At 42.2% G+C, this 17,170-nt stretch overlaps 1 protein-coding gene across 4 annotated transcripts in view; it reads left to right on the plus strand.

Moving 5' to 3' along the window:
- Positions 1–15,312: 15,312 nt before the first annotated feature.
- The window catches only part of BLNK (B cell linker), an 80,011-nt gene continuing 78,153 nt past the window's right edge, over positions 15,313–17,170 (plus strand). The window contains exon 1 of one of the 4 annotated variants that reach the window (XM_033187577.1): positions 15,313–15,564. In XM_033187577.1, coding sequence (XP_033043468.1) covers positions 15,518–15,564 — 47 coding nt within the window. In that variant the 5' untranslated portion in view covers positions 15,313–15,517. The remainder of the gene's footprint in view (positions 15,565–17,170) is intronic. The other 3 variants (XM_033187568.1, XM_033187565.1, XM_033187535.1) reach the window with 3 other exon arrangements.

Here is a 17,170-nt window from a genome sequence, read left to right on the forward strand (position 1 = left end):
AGTGTCTAGTGCTAGAAAAATCATGAGTTCAGATTGATATTTTCCATTAAATTTAAAATTATCAAATTTTTTTCTTCTTTGATTTTATATTTTTACTTTCTTCTCCTGTACTAAAAATCTTCATTCCTACTAATTTTTCATACAATATACAAAATTTCACTTTGAACAGCAAAACCCACAGTTTTACTACTAAAAATAAAAATACTGAGTAAAGTTCAAGATTTCTTTGCAATTATTTTTATTCTTAGAATAAGTTTCACAGAGAATGCTCAGAGGACTGTGTTAAAGAGTCACTTGAAATAATTCTCTCCTCTGTGATATGTTAACATCTAAATTCATTTGTTTCTGTTTATTTTTGTCTTTAAGATTTGCTTTTTTTGTTTGCCTTAATTTTTTTTTTTTTTTTTAGTTTATGTCAAATGGTTACCTAGTTTAAAAGTCAAAACTTCATAAAAAGATAGATCCAGGCCGGGCACGGTGGCTCACGCCTGTAATTGCACCTTCGGGAGGCCAAGGCTGGCAGATCACTTGAGCCCAGGTATTTGAGACCAGCCTGGGCAGCATGGTGAGACCCAATCCCTACAAAAAAACAAACTATTAGCTGGGCATGGTGGTGTCTGCCTGTGGTCCCAGCTACTCGGGCACTGAGGTAGGAAGATCACTTGAACCCAGGAGGTTGAGGCTGCAGGGAGCCTGATGCACTGAGTGACAAATGGGACTCTATCTCAAAAAAAAAAAAAAAAAAAGATAGATCCAGATAGACCCAAGGAATCTATCTAATCCCTGTCATTTTCCCACTATTTCCAGCTCCCTTCTGCCTCCCATGGGTGACTACTTTTATTAGCTTCTGATTTACCCTTCTGGTGTTTCTTGTTGCAATAACAAGTGCCTATGTATGTGTGTGTGTGAATACACAAAATGTATTCAACCAGTTTCCCATTGATAGACATTTAGATGTCTCTGATTTTTTGCTATTGCCAATAAAATTGCAATAAATGTGTGCAGATGTTGCATATGTACATATGTGAAGGTGTATCTTCAGGATAGGTTCCTAGAATTGAGGTTGCTTGGGTCATAAGGTAAATTCTAGTAATTTTATTAGGTACTACTGATGTAGGATGGACAAGCCCCAAATTGGGGCTTAGCTCCAGAGGGTCCTTGGCTTTGTCCCGGAAAGAATTCAAGGGCCAGCAAGTGTTAAACAGCAACTTTTATTGTAGCGGCAGCCTACAGCAGCAGCAGCAGTATTGCTCCTTGCAGAGCAGGACTACTCATAGACAGTGTGCACAGAGTAGCAGCTGAGAGGCAGAGCTACACTCATATTTATATCCACTTTTAATTATATGCAAATTAAGGGGGAGTTTATGCAGCAATTTCTAGGAAAAGGGTGGTAACTTACAGGTTGTCAGGTCATTGCCACGGAAAAGGGTGGTAACTTCTGGGTGTTGCCACGGCAATGGTAAACTGACATGGCACACTGGTGGATGTGTCTTATGGGGAGGTGCTTCCAGCTGGACTTGTTTTAGATAGTCCTCAGTTTGGTCTAGTGTCCAAGCCCCACCTCCTACCTCATTGCCATATCCCCTCCTAGGGGAGTATAACACTTTGCAAGCAAAGGGTGTCTTTTCCTCAGAGCCTTAACAACAGACACCATCATCAGACTTTTAGATTTTTGCTTATCTGAAATATTTCTTCAGCTTGATTATAATAATCTTTCTCTTAATATGAGTGTAGTTAAGCATACTTTTCATCCATTTAAAGGCCTCCTGCCTTTCATGGTCATGGTTTTGCCCACTTTTTATCTAGTCGGGTTTTTTTTCTATCTCAAATTTTAGGATCTCTACCTATTAAGGAGATATTAACCTTCGGTTCTGTGATATATAATGCAACTCTTGACTCCCAATTTATCTTTTATCTTTTGATACTGCTTATGGTGTTTTTGCTATGAAAAATATTTTTATGTTTTTCCAGTTAAATTTATTAAGATTTTCTTTTATTAGTTCTAGATTTTAAATCGTGGATAAGGTTATAAAGAAATTTAACTCTGGTTTCTTCAGGTATATTATGGCTTCATGTCTTACATTTAGATTTTTGATCCATTGGGAGTTCACTCTGGCAAGTGATTTGAGGTATGAATCTAAATTTTGTACTTTTCCCAATGGCTGTGCAATTGTACTGTTTATTGAAAAGCCTATTTTTCCCCATTAGATATGCCACATTCATAATATACTTAATTTGTTTATAATCTTCTATTTATCTACATATTTTCTCATTACTTCCATTGGTCATGCAGCAATACCACGCTGTTTTTATTAGAGAGGCTTCATACTGTACTTTAATGTCTAGGAAGGCTAGTCCCTTCCCATTCCTTGATTTTCTTTTTCAAGGGTTTCTTGGCTATTCTTGCTTGTTTATTTTCATACAGAAATGTTAGAGTCAAGTTGTCTAGATCTGGCATGGGAGAAGGGAGAGGATCCTCTTGGTGTTTTTATTGGGATCACATTAAATTTATACGTTGAATTGGAGATAATGGAAATCTTTATGATATCTTTATGATGGGACTGGGATCACAAACATATATTGAATTGGAGACAATGAAATCTTTAAGAACATAAAATATTTGCTCAAGTCTACTCTGCTTTTGTTTGGGGACCCTTTGAATCCAGATGGACTGCCTAAGTAGAAAGACTGGAAGACTAGTCAAACTTCATCAGATAAAAGGTAACAGAAAATGATAATCAATAGCCACAGCATTTCCTACTGAGAACACAGGGCAGATAGAGTGTATTAGTCCATTTTTATACTGCTGATAAAGACATACCCCAGACTGGGAAGAAAAGGAGGTTTAATTTAACTTACAGTTCCACATGGCTGGGGAGGTCTCATAATAATGGTGGAGGGTGAAAGGCACTTCTTACATGGCAGCAGCAAGAAAAAATGAGGAAGAAGCAAAAGTGGAAAACCCTGATAAACCCATCAAATCTAATGAGACTTATTCCCTACCACAAGAATAGCACAGGAAAGACTAGCTCCCATGATTCAGTTACCTCCCCCGGGTTCCACCCACAACACGTGGGAATTCTGGGAGATATAATTCAAGTTGAGATTTTGGTGGGGACACAGACAAACCATATCATAGACCCTCAGCTCCTGGAGGTCACGAGTGTTATCTCAGCTTTCCACATCTCTGATACACCCATTCCTTGGATAGAAAACTGCCTCTCCACCCTTGCCTGCTCTTTGGCTCCATAATGGCCCTGACTGATGGAAACTACCTGGCCTCCTGATTTCCTAGGGCCTTGTGTATCTGCTTCTTCACTTCTGGGTGGTGGTTCTGACTAGTGGCTGAGTCATGTGACTGATGAGGAGAAAGGAGTGTTTGATGACCTGTCTGACTAAAAGGATGGTCACCTGCTGGGAATTAGTGAAGAATAAGACGGACTATCGAGGAGATTCAGTCACAGTGAGGCATGAATGACATTGGTACTTGGTTCTAGAAGAAAGGAAATTCCTCTGAGGTCCTTAAGAAGGGTCAGCAGCTGGAGGCATGGGGATGAGATTGGGGCTGGATCTCACTACCGAGAAATAGTAAGAGGCTGATCAGTGAACCAAGTGGGGGCCTGGGCTATAGTGAGAGCAGGGTAAACGTGGAAATACTTCCAAGGAGAATCTTGTTGGCAGATTGGCTCTGAGGACAGAAAGCAAAGGAGGAGGTAAAGATGATGCACAGGCCAGGAGCTGTACATCCCAATATTAGGCTATTGTAATGTTCTTGCCAATAGAGGCTTGGCTGGATGCAATGAGTAAACGGTGTTTTCATCTGAGCCATTCTCCTAATAAAACAGATACGCACTCCATGCCAATTTAATGTATAGAATGTTGAGTTTACTGAAAAGATAAAATAGGGAACCAATTTGTCTCACAGAAAGTAAAACCTTGAGCCTAAAAGGGCCTTTGCCCATTTGCTCAAGTCTCAGATGTCTTCTCTTCTTCCTTCTTTCTCCCTTCCTACCACTTGTCTCCACAAAAAAGAAGAACAGAAAAACCACTGCCAGCATCTGCCATGCTTCCTTGTCTGTCTTTGCCTTCCCCTAGTCTCTTCTGCTGTTTCCTCCACTAGTTTACCCAGGCTTCTTAGCTTCCTCCCAACCTTTTTCCCTCTGGCCCTTCACTGGCACTGGCTGAGAAAACCAGGCATGGGCCTGTCCATCCACAAGCTCCTGCCACTTTGGCCCGCATGTGTGAGAAAGCTACTGGGTCTGTGGTTGATGCAGGATGCATCCCTGTCCCAACCCTGAGAAAGGGGGCCAGCACAAGAAAGAAAAGGTGGGTGAATGGTTTGGGGGCTAAAGGCCCTAGCTCAGATGTCAAGAAGATGGGCAACCTTGAGTAAGTTTTGTCACCCTTCTGAGGATCAGATTTCACATCATAAAATGGGAATGACCATAGTACCCTTTGCCCCCATGGAGCTGTGAAGCTGAGCCTCTTGGAAACAGGTTATAGTTCTGCATAGAACCAGATTGCATGGCACCAACATCACACCTTGCAAACTTCCTGTGACAGTTTGCCTAAACTGGCCCTGGCAAGGGAAAAGCCATCAGTGGGTGGGTAGCAGACAAGATAGTGAATTGTGCCTGACTTTCCAGTTCCAGTGAGGACTTGCACTCCCTCCAAGACACTGTAAACTGCCACAGCCACTGAGCCCTTCTTTGGGAAGCAGTCTAGTAAAGAGAAGTCAAGACTTCTCTTCTAAAAATTCTGTGAATGTTTCCACTGGCACTAACCAGTTTCTGTGCACGTTGGCAGTGTCCAGATTCCAAGTCAGATGGAGACCAAGCCCCTCTTTGAATCTCTTGCTCTAGAGGTAAGAAGTTGAGGTGAGGGAGACTAAAAGACTTGCCCAAGGTCATGGTTAAGTTGGTGCCTGATGCCAGAGCAGGGCTGTCTGCTGAATAACAGAAAATCTGTCTTGCAATGGCAGAGTCTATGATTAGTAGCTTAGACTATGGAAACAGACCGGGGTTTGAATCCCAGCTTTTCCATTGATGAGTGGTGTAACTTTAGACCAGTTTACTTAGCCTCTCTCAGAATCATTTTTTCTTTTTTTTTTTTTTTTTTTTTTTTTTTATTATACTTTAAGTTCTAGGGTACATGTGCATGACGTTTATATCATGTATAACTCCCCAAAGCAATCCCTCCCTCCTCCCCCCTCCCCATGATAGGCCCCAGTGTGTGATGTTCCCCTTCCCGAGTCCAAGTGATCTCATTGTTCAGTTCCCACCTATGAGTGAGAACATGCGGTGTTTGGTTTTCTGTTCTTGTGATAGTTTGCTAAGAATGATGGTTTCCAGCTGCATCCATGTCCCTACAAAGGACGCAAACTCATCCTTTTTGATGGCTGCATAGTATTCCATGGTGTATATGTGCCACATTTTCTGAATCCAGTCTGTCACAGATGGACATTTGGGTTGATTCCAAGTCTTTGCTATTGTGAATAGTGCCGCAATAAACATACGTGTGCATGTGTCTTTGTAGTAGAGTAATTTATAATCCTTTGGGTATATACCCAGTAGTGGGATGGCTGGGTCATATGGTACATCTAGTTCTAGATCCTTGAGGAATCGCCATACTGTTTTCCATAATGGTTGAACTAGTTTACAATCCCACCAACAGTGTAAAAGTGTTCCTATTTCTCCACATCCTCTCCAACACCTGTTGTTTCCTGACTTCTTAATGATTGCCATTCTAACTGGTGTGAGATGGTATCTCATTGTGTTTTGATTTGCATTTCTCTGATGGCGAGTGATGATGAGCATTTTTTCATGTGTCTGTTGGCTGTATGGATGTCTTCTTTTGAGAAATGTCTGTTCATATCCTTTCCCCACTTTTTGATGGGGTTGTTTGTTTTTTTCTTGTATATTTGTTTGAGTTCTTTGTAGATTCTGGATATTAGCCCTTTGTCAGATGAGTAGGTTGCAAAAATTTTTTCCCATTCTGTAGGTTGCCTGTTCACTCTGATGGTAGTTTCTTTAGCTGTGCAAAAGCTCTTTAGTTTAATTAGATCCATGTGTCAATTTTTGCTTTTGCTGCCGTTGCTTTTGGTGTTTTAGACATGAAGTCCTTGCCCATGCCTATGTCCTGAATGGTACTACCTAGATTTTCTTCTAGGGTTTTTATGGTATTAGGTCTAACATTTAAGTCTCTAATCCATCTTGAATTATTTTCGTATAAGGGGTAAGGAAAGGATCCAGTTTCAGCTTTCTACTTATGGCTAGCCAATTTTCCCAGCACCATTTATTAAATAGGGAATCCTTTCCCCATTTCTTGTTTCTCTCAGGTTTGTCAAAGATCAGATGGCTGTAGATGTGTGGTATTATTTCTGAGGACTCTGTTCTGTTCCATTGGTCTATATCTCTGTTGTGGCACCAGTACCATGCTGTTTTGGTTACTGTAGCCTTGTAGTATAGTTTGAAGTCAGGTAGCGTGACGCCTCCAGCTTTGTCCTTTTGACTTAGGATTGTCTTGGCAATGCGGGCTCTTTTTGGTTCCATATGAACTTTAAAGCCGTTTTTTCCAATTCTGTGAAGAAACTCATTGGTAGCTTGATGGGGATGGCATTGAATCTATAAATAACCTTGGGCAGTATGGCCATTTTCACGATATTGATTCTTCCTATCCATGAGCATGGTATGTTCTTCCATTTGTTTGTGTCCTCTTTGATTTCACTGAGCAGTGGTTTGTAGTTCTCCTTGAAGAGGTCCTTTACATCCCTTGTAAGCTGGATTCCTAGGTATTTTATTCTCTTTGAAGCAACTGTGAATGGAAGTTCATTCCTGATTTGGCTCTCTGCTTGTCTGTTACTGGTGTATAAGAATGCTTGTGATTTTTGCACATTAATTTTGTATCCTGAGACTTTGCTGAAGTTGCTTATCAGCTTAAGGAGATTTTGGGCTGAGACGATGGGGTTTTCTAAATATACAATCATGTCATCTGCAAACAGGGACAATTTGACTTCTTCTTTTCCTAACTGGATACCCTTGATTTCTTTCTCTTGCCTGATTGCCCTAGCCAGAACTTCCAACACTATGTTGAATAGGAGTGGTGAGAGAGGGCATCCCTGTCTTGTGCCAGTTTTCAAAGGGAATTTTTCCAGTTTTTGCCCATTCAGTATGATATTAGCTGTGGGTTTGTCATAAATAGCTCTTATTATTTTGAGGTAAGTTCCATCAATACCAAATTTATTGAGCGTTTTTAGCATAAAGGGCTGTTGAATTTTGTCAAAAGCCTTTTCTGCATCTATTGAGATAATTATGTGGTTCTTGTCTTTGGTTCTGTTTATATGCTGGATTACATTTATTGATTTGCGAATGTTGAACCAGCCTTGCATCCCAGGGATGAAGCCCACTTGATCATGGTGGATAAGCTTTTTGATGTGCTGCTGAATCCGTTTGCCAGTATTTTATTGAGGATTTTTGCATCGATGTTCATCAGGGATATTGGTCTAAAATTCTCTTTTTTTGTTGTGTCTCTGCCAGGCTTTGGTATCAGGATGATGTTGGCCTCATAAAAGAGTTAGGGAGGATTCCCTCTTTTTCTATTGATTGAAATAGTTTCAGAAGGAATGGTACCAGCTCCTCCTTGTACCTCTGGTAGAATTCAGCTGTGAATCCATCTGGTCCTGGACTTTTTTTGGTGGGTAGGCTATTAATTGTTGCCTCAATTTCAGAGCCTGCTATTGGTCTATTCAGGGATTCAACTTCTTCCTGGTTTAGTCTTGGGAGAGTGTAAGTGTCCAGGAATTATCCATTTCTTCTAGATTTTCTAGTTGATTTGCGTAGAGGCATTTATAGTATTCTCTGATGGTTGTTTGTATTTCTGTGGGGTCGGTGGTGATATCCCCTTTATCATTTTTTATTGCGTCTATTTGATTCTTCTCTCTTTTCTTCTTTATTAGTCTAGCTAGCGGTCTGTCAATTTTGTTGATCTTTTCAAAAAACCAACTCCTGGATTCATTGATTTTTTGGAGGGTTTTTTGTGTCTCTATCTCCTTCAGTTCTGCTCTGATCTTAGTTATTTCTTGCCTTCTGCTAGCTTTTGAATGTGTTTGCTCTTGCCTCTCTAGTTCTTTTAATTGTGATGTTAGAGTGTCAATTTTAGATCTCTCCTGCTTTCTCTTGTGGGCATTTAGTGCTATAAATTTCCCTCTACACACTGCTTTAAATGTGTCCCAGAGATTCTGGTATGTTGTATCTTTGTTCTCATTGGTTTCAAAGAACATCTTTATTTCTGCTTTCATTTCGTTATGTACCCAGTAGTCATTCAGGAGCAGGTTGTTCAGTTTCCATGTAGTTGAGCGTTTTGATTGAGTTTCTTAGTCCTGAGTTCTAGTTTGATTGCACTGTGGTCTGAGAGACAGTTTGTTATAATTTCAGTTCTTGTACATTTGCTGAGGAGTGCTTTACTTCCAATGATGTGGTCAATTTTGGAATAAGTGCGATGTGGTGCTGAGAAGAATGTATATTCTGTTGATTTGGGGTGGAGAGTTCTATAGATGTCTATTAGGTCCGCTTGGTGCAGAGATGAGTTCAATTCCTGGATATCCTTGTTAACTTTCTGTCTCGTTGATCTGTCTAATGTTGACAGTGGAGTGTTGAAGTCTCCCATTATTATTGTATGGGAGTCTAAGTCTCTTTGTAGGTCTCTAAGGACTTGCTTTATGAATCTGGGTGCTCCTGTATTGGGTGCATATATATTTAGGAGAGTTAGCTCTTCCTGTTGAATTGATCCCTTGACCATTATGTAATGGCCTTCTTTGTCTCTTTTGATCTTTGATGGTTTAAAGTCTGTTTTATCAGAGACTAGGATTGCAACCCCTGCTTTTTTTTGTTCTCCATTTGCTTGGTAGATCTTCCTCCATCCCTTTATTTTGAGCCTATGTATGTCTCTGCATGTGAGATGGGTCTCCTGAATACAGCAGACTGATGGGTCTTGACTCTTGATCCAGTTTGCCAGTCTGTGTCTTTTAATTGGAGCATTTAGTCCATTGACATTTAAGGTTAATATTGTTATGTGTGAACTTGATCCTGTCATTATGATATTAACTGGTTATTTTGCTCGTTAGTTGATGCAGTTTCTTCCTAGCCTCGATGGTCTTTACATTTTGGCATGTTTTTGCAATGGCTGGTACCGGTTGTTCCTTTCCATGTTTAGGGCTTCCTTCAGGGTCTCTTGTAAGGCCGGCCTGGTGGTGACAAAATCTCTAAGCATTTGCTTATCTGTAAAGGATTTTATTTCTCCTTCACTGATGAAGCTTAGTTTGGCTGGATATGAAATTCTGGGTTGAAAATTCTTTTCTTTAAGAACGTTGAATATTGGCCCCCACTCTCTTGTGGCTTGTAGAGTTTCTGCCGAGAGGTCTGCTGTTATTCTGATGGGCTTCCCTTTGTGGGTAACCCGACCTTTCTCTCTGGCTGCCCTTAAGATTTTTTCCTTCATTTCAACTTTGGTGAATCTGGCAATTATGTGTCTTGGAGTTGCTCTTCTGGAGGAGTATCTTTGTGGCGTTCTCTGTATTTCCTGAATTTGAATGTTGGCCTGCCCTACTAGGTTGGGGAAGTTCTCCTGGATGATATCCTGAAGAGTGTTTTCCAACTTGGTTCCATTTTCCCCCTCCCTTTCAGGCACCCCAATCAGACGTAGATTTGGTCTTTTTACATAATCCCATACTTCTTGCAGGCTTTGTTCATTTCTTTTTCTTCTTTTTTCTTTTGGTTTCTCTTCTCGCTTCATTTCATTCATTTGATCCTCAATCGCTGATACTCTTTCCTCCAGCTGATCGAGTCGGTTACCGAAGCTTGTGCATTTGTCACGTATTTCTCGTGTCATGGTTTTCATCTCTGTCATTTCGTTTATGATCTTCTCTGCATTAATTAGTCTAGCTGTCAATTCTTCCACTTTTTTTTCAAGATTTTTAGTTTCTTTGCGCTGGGTACGTAATTCCTCCTTTAGCTCTGAGAGGTTTGATGGACTGAAGCCTTCTTCTCTCATCTCGTCAAAGTCATTCTCTGACCAGCTTTGATCCGTTGCTGGCGATGGGCTGCGCTCCTTTGCAGGGGGAGATGCGCTCTTATTTTTTGAATTTCCAGCTTTTCTGCCCTGCTTCTTCCCCATCTTTGTGGTTTTATCTGTCTCTGGACTTTGATGATGGTGACGTACTGATGGGGTTTTGGTATAGGTGTCCTTCCTGTTTGATAGTTTTCCGTCTGACAGTCAGAAGGACTGTCTGTTGGTCTGTTAGAGATTGCTTGAGGTCCACTCCAGACCCTGTTTGCCTGGGTATCAGCAGCAGAGGTTGCCGAAGATAGAATATTGCTGAACAGCGAGTGTACCTGTCTGATTCTTTCTTTGGAAGTTTCCTCTCAGGGGTGACGCCACCCTGTGAGGTGTGGGGTATCGGACTGCCCCTAGTAGGGGATGTCTCCCAGCTAGGCTACTCAGGGGTCAGGGACCCACCTGAGCAGGCAGTCTGTCCGTTCTCAGATCTCAACCTCCGCGTTAGGAGATCCACGGCTCTCCCCAAAGGTGTCAGACAGAGTCGTTCGGGTCTGCAGCGGCCCCGCTCTTTCCCCTAATGGACTGCAGCTGTGCGCTGTCCTCAGTGGTAGAGTCTACAGAGACAGGCAGGCTTCCTTGAGCTGCTGTGAGCTCCACCCAGTTCGAGCTTCCCAGCGGCTTTGTTTACCTACTTAAGCCTCAGCAATGGCGGGCGCCCCTCCCCCAGCCTCGCTGCTGCCTTGCGGATAGATCGCCGCAGATGGCTGTGTTAGCAGTGAGGGAGGCTCCGTGGGCGTGGGACCCTCCCGGCCAGGTGTGGGATATATTCTCCTGGTGTGCCTGTTTCCTTAAAGCGCAGTATTGGGGTGGGAGTTACCCGATTTTCCAGGTGTTGTGTGTCTCAGTTCCCCTGGCTAGGAAAAGGGATTTCCTTCCCCCTTGCGCTTCCAGGTGAGGCGATGCCTCGCCCTGCTTCAGCTCACGCTGGTCAGGCTGCAGCAGCTGACCCGCACGGATTGTCCGGCACTCCCTAGAGAGATGACCCCAGTACCTCAGTTGAAAATGCAGAAATCACCGGTCTTCTGTGTCGCTCGCGCTGGGAGTTGGAGACTGGAGCTGTTCCTATTCGGCCATCTTGCTCCGCCCCGCAGAATCAGTTTTTTCACATGTAAAATGAATGTCGTCAGAGCACAGGAAACACAGAAAGCGTTCAATAAACATGGTGTTGTAGTTGTCATCCACAGATGCAAGGCAAAGAGCCCAAGAAAAACTAGGGCTGGTTGGGTCTCAATCCCAAGAAGCAGTACAATCCGTCTTCTTGTTCTCAAGTCTCATCATCTCACAGAGATAGTGGATCATCACCATCTGACTTAGGTTTAGGCATGCTATCTTGACTTTGCCCCATAATTCTAGACCAGATATTTTTCCTTTTTTTTCTTTTTCTTTTTTTTTGCTTGTTGTTATTACAACACAAGTTCAAAGATAGATCAGCTCTTTTAAAATTTATTTGTGTTAAATATATAATACCTACAATATTCATAAGATATAAAGAATAACAATAAAATGAACATTTATACCCACCATTCAACTTAAGAAATATACTACAATTGCTTGGAAACCCTGCATGTCCCTTCGCTCCAATCCTGCTCCCTGGTGACTTATTCATTTTTCATTCCCTTCCTTGGTTTTACCATAGATGTATGTATCCTAAATAACATATTACTTAGTTTTACATGTCTTTAACCTTAATATAAATGGAATCATGCTGTATACACTTCTTTAGCTTGCCTTTATTGCTCAAGTTATTTTTGTTATTTATCCATACTGATGCCATTGGAGTTCACTCATTTTCACTGTTGAATAGTATTCCATTATGAAAAGATGTCACAATTAATTTATTTGTTCTCCAGTTGATGGACAATTGGATTATTTCCAGGGCCTTTTTTTCCCCTATTAGACATGGTGGCTGGGCACAGTGACTAGGCCGGACGCAGTGGCTCATGCCTATAATCCCAGCACTTTAGGAGGTTGAGGCAGGTGGATTACCTGAGGTCAGGAGTTCGAGACCAGCCTGACCAATATGGTGAAACCCCATTTCTACTAAAAATACAAAAAGTAGCCAGGCACAGTGGCGTGCAACTGTATTCCCAGCTACTAGGGAGGCTGAGACAGCAGAATTGCTTGGACCTGGGAGGCAGAGGTTGCAGTGAGCCAAGATCGCTCCATTACACTCCAGCCTGGGCAACAGAGTGAGACTCCATCTAAAAAAAAAAAAAAAGAAGAAGAAGAAAAGAAAAGAAATGGTGCTTCAGTGAAAATTCTAGCACATGCCTTTGATATACACAGTTAGAAGTCCTCCGCAACATCTGTGATCCATGCTGGGTCATAGGTATGTATGCCATCAAATTTATTGGAAAATATCACACTGTTTCCAAAGTGATTGCACCTTATACTTTTAGCCACAGTGCATAGGCACTCCAAATTTTCTTTAAGTTTGGGATTGTCAATTTCTCATCTGTGAATCTAGTGATTCATTAATTTCCATGTCCACTGTGCTGTGTAGACCGATCTTGAAGGCTTGTCATGGTATATTGTTCTGTGTGTGCTGTGGAACCACGTTGTGTGGTCTCATTCCTTTTATAAGTCACCAGCTAAGACTTGGTATCATCAGTTTCCACCTTTGCTTTAACCTTCTTGGTTATCCAGTTATGGGGGCCTGTCATTTGTATTTTAACTTTCATTTATGGTGCCATTGTCACATAAAAGCTTAAATTTATATGTATCTAGATTTATTATGGTTTTCCTTTTTGTGTTTTGCTTAAAAAGGTTTTCCCTGGCCAGGCGCGGTGGCTCACGCCTGTAATCCTAGCACTTTGGGAGGCCGAGGCAGGTGGATCACGAGGTCAGGAGATCGAGACCATCATGGCTAACCTGGTGAAATCCCGTCTCTACTAAAAAATACAAAAAATTAGCCAGGTGTGGTAGCAGGTGCTTGTAGTGCCAGCTACTCGGGAGGCTGAGGCAGGAGAATGGCATGAACCAGGGAGGTGGAGCTTGCAGTGAACCAAGATTGCACCATTGCACTCCAGCCTGGGTGACAGAGCGAGATTTCGTCTCAAAAAGAAAAAAAAAAAAAAGGTTTTCTCCACTTCAAAATTAGAGTCAAATAATTTAAAATTTTCATTTAGTCATGGAGCAACTTAGAAGCCAAAGCAGCTGTGGCAGGCCTGGAACATTAGGCTGTCACACTGTACTTCACATGGGGCAAAATGTCCAGTCTGGAAACACAGTCTCTCATTTTCATCATGTTAGACTAAATACAGTAAAAAGAAGAAAGGCAAGTGGCTGTAAAAAGAAAAAGCAGAAGTGTAACCTTGGCCTCTGGTCTTTTTCTCTGGGGAAATATGAAGTTGTCAGCCAGGTGTTGAGCAAAGTTGTTGGTGGAGAGAAAAGTCAAGTGACTTATGGGGTGCATTTTACAATAATTCAGAAAAAATGAGCTGACTATTATCTTATTCAGTGAAGCCTGAATTTCCTGGTCTTTGATGACATCGTATGTGCCTTTACCATCCTAGTCTACTTGTTTCTTTCAGTTAGGAACTATAGGAGAGCAGGAGGCAGGGTCTAGAACTCCTTCACGATGCACTACAAGAAAATTGAGCAGCCAGATTGGGGAAAATGAATGATGGCAGGAGACAAACACTTGCATTTTTCTCATGCAACATTGTCTGCTCTCTTGCTGGCCTGGCCAAGTCAGTGGCCTGGCCAAGCAGAAGGGCCCCACCCTTCAACAGCTCTGAAGATTCTGCTCCTAAACATCTGGTCAAACCAGAAATTCATAGGCAGTGATGAATGTGAATAATCAAGGTTACCTCAAGAAAGACAGAACATCCATTTGTGCAAAGAAGAGGCACAGGAGGGAAGAAATCCATCCACGGTTTCCACCTTTGCCATTGTCACTGTTCCTTCTCCTCCTCCTCCTCTGTCTCCTCTTCCTCTGCTTCTTCCTCCTCCTCCTCCTCTTCCTCCACCTCCTTCCCCTTTTCTGTCTTCTCCTCTTTCCCCACTGTCTTCAGTCAGATCTTGGGTCTACAACAGGAGAGGTAACTGAGAGCCCTTTCCTTTGTCCTGCTGTGTATTCTTCTGACCCAGAAGACTGGTTCCCTTGATAAATGTTGGAAATGTGTACTTTATTCCACAAGGGTGAGCAGGGCATTCTCAATGGCTGCAAAAAAGTATGTCCAGGAACAAAAGATTCCTCCCATTTTCTTCCTCCCTGACCCTAGACTGCGGGCTGCTCTTTAAACAACAGATAAATCAGCATGTTTCAGATTAGGCAGAAGGAAATGTGAAGTCTTCCAGGAGGGAAGTAGAGTTCTCTGAATACGTTCAGCCCCTACAGGTATGGTTCCCTCCTCCCAACCTCACCCCACCTGTCTGAGCTCGAGATGGCCTTGTGTCTGGCGTGTCATTGGCTGTGATGAGCAAGCGGTGGACAGGACAGGAAGAGGCAAATGCAAGGAGGGGAGTGGCATTCTGCTTTTAGGACTTCAGAATGGCCTGATGTAGGAATTGCACTGTTGTGAAACTGTTAGATTTATTCTCATCTGACTTTTGGGTACATCCTGGTTTGTTTGAAAGCATCTGGCTATCGGCAAGGTAACTCCTGACTCTACCAGGCAATAAGGAGGCTGCACATCTTACGACAGAGTTCGTCTCCCCTTTCCTGGGTCACCCATCCCTACCCGCAGATGAACAGAGAATTGCCCATCCCATTTTAAATAGAGCTCCAGAAAAAGAGAGACTCTAATTCTCTGAGTAAACTGTTACCACCATGTCACTGCCACCCTGATATTTATTTTTAAACATATTGCTCGCATCAGGGGCGGGAAGGGAAAAGCACAAAAATGTCATTTTTATATAATGGTTCTATAAGTAGAAAAAGCTTATCCATTACTTTATGCAAATAAGCAGAAAGTCTCCAAGAGAGGTTCAGATGGACTTGATTACTCTGCTTTTCCTTGAGCCCAGGAAGTTCCCAGTTATAGCATGCACCTGCTGGAAACAGACTATATTATTTGGGACAAACAGGAAGTAGTGACCAGCCAGAAACTTGTCCCAACCTGGTTACAAATCTGATTGTAAAAGAAAGCAGCTGGAAAGAAATTTGCATGCCCAGTAGGTTTCACTATTAAAGTTTACAGAACGTGGAGTAATCATCAAGCTGGCTGGCTATCCAGATCACATGATTATGTAGAAACATGAAACTTGACTATGTGCTCGGGCAAGTTTTACTTCTCCCTAGAGCAGGGGTGTTTGCCAGCAGCCTGCACTCTCAGAAATCAGACTTGAGTGGCCGGAACCCTCGAGACCAGAGGCTTACCATGCTGCTCCTTAGGAGGGCCAGGAACTGCTGACGTGACCACTGGACACTTATTCGTGTCTCTTACAATTACCAAACAGAATGGACAAGCTTAATAAAATAACCGTCCCTGCCAGTCAGAAGTTGAGGTAAGATTTTCCCCACCCAATACTTACCCTTCTTCATCTCCTTTTTTTTGCCCGAATGCTCTTATGGCATCTCAGAAATACTGAAATCCTGGAATGCTTTGCTAGTTTCCAGTGGGTGGCACTTACTATAGGGAAGTGGACTGAGCTTCTAGGGAAAGCATTGGGTGGCACTTGCTATAGGGAAGTGGACTGAGTTCTTAAAGAAATGTGTAGGAACAAGAGAGACTTGCTTTAGCTACCTCTTACAATAAAGTATGAAGCTCTGGAAAGATAATAAAACAGAAATACCAAGGGCTTAGATTCTACTGAAGGTCAACGTTCAGAGTCTGAATGCAACCAACTTTTCTAAGGAAGGGTTTCTCTAAACTGAGTCCTCACCCATTTTATTGCAGGTTACTATTTAATTTTAAGGATAGCTGTAATCATTTGTTATTCATTGTTTTATTGTCTCATTTATTTTGTGGGTGTATATTACAAGTGTGTTTGGGGGGATTAGATCTGTCTTTCCAACACCCTCATGTCAATGTAACAATGATCTATAACAAGCCTCTTAAAAAGAATAAACCAGAAGCGGCCCCACGGGCATGAGTCAAGGAGCTATGGAAAAGACAACTTCCCCAAATGTTGCTTTTGAAGGTCGTCTTTTTGTCTCATTGTAATGGCATCATGGCTTTCAGAGACTGGAACTTTTAAAGTTCAGGGAGTGGGGTTTTTTTCCCCACATTTTAAAACAATTTTTAAAATTATTATTATTATACTTTTAAGTTCTGGGGTACATGTGCAGAAGGTGCAGGTTTGTTACATTGGTATACATGTCCCATGGTGGTTTGCTGCACCCATTAACCCGTCATCTACATTCAGTATTTCTCCTAATGCTCTCCCTCCCCTGGCCCCCAACTCTCTGACAGGCCCGGGTGTGTGATGTTCCCCTCCATTCAGGGAGTGTTTTCTATTCTGACTACATATCAGAACTTAGCCAAATGTTCAGGGGGTGATGTGACACGTGTAGCAGACAAGTAATCCCAGATAACAAGGAGCCAGAGAATTGAAGCTTTTGAGACAGTATTTAAGAGAAAGTCTGGAATTGGCAGAGGGACAGCCCTTCACAGTAGAATACAGGTCTTATGCCTAGGAGGTGCTTGGTAAAAGGTAATGTGATATGCACCAATGATCTGGGATCAGTAGGCAGTATCAACTGCATTCAACCATTTCAAGAACATGCTGTTGAGTTCTGCTGTGTGATCAGCACTGATGGGACAGGAAGGCACTCATTCTTGCCCTTGGTCTCAAATAGCTACACCCTCATGAGGGGCAGGGATGATACAACAGAAGCTGTAAGTGACTGAAGGAATATAAGAAGAGAATTAGAGTAGCAGGAGGAGGTTTCATAGAGAAGATAATTTAAGAGGTAGACTTTGAGAGGTGGGTAAAATTATAAAATACTGGAGAATTGGAGGAAACATGTATGTGCTGGGAGGGAGGAAATACAGAGGCTGTCACTCAAAGCTTAACACAAATACAGTCCATTTGTGGGATGGTGAGGAAAGTTTTCTGTCTAGCGGAAACTATAGAGTAGGGCATGTAGGACCTGAAGGTCCTGGTATAA

This window comes from Trachypithecus francoisi, unplaced genomic scaffold (assembly GCF_009764315.1).
Source record: "Trachypithecus francoisi isolate TF-2019V2 unplaced genomic scaffold, Tfra_2.0 Contig01579, whole genome shotgun sequence".
Classification (NCBI taxonomy): domain Eukaryota; kingdom Metazoa; phylum Chordata; class Mammalia; order Primates; family Cercopithecidae; genus Trachypithecus; species Trachypithecus francoisi.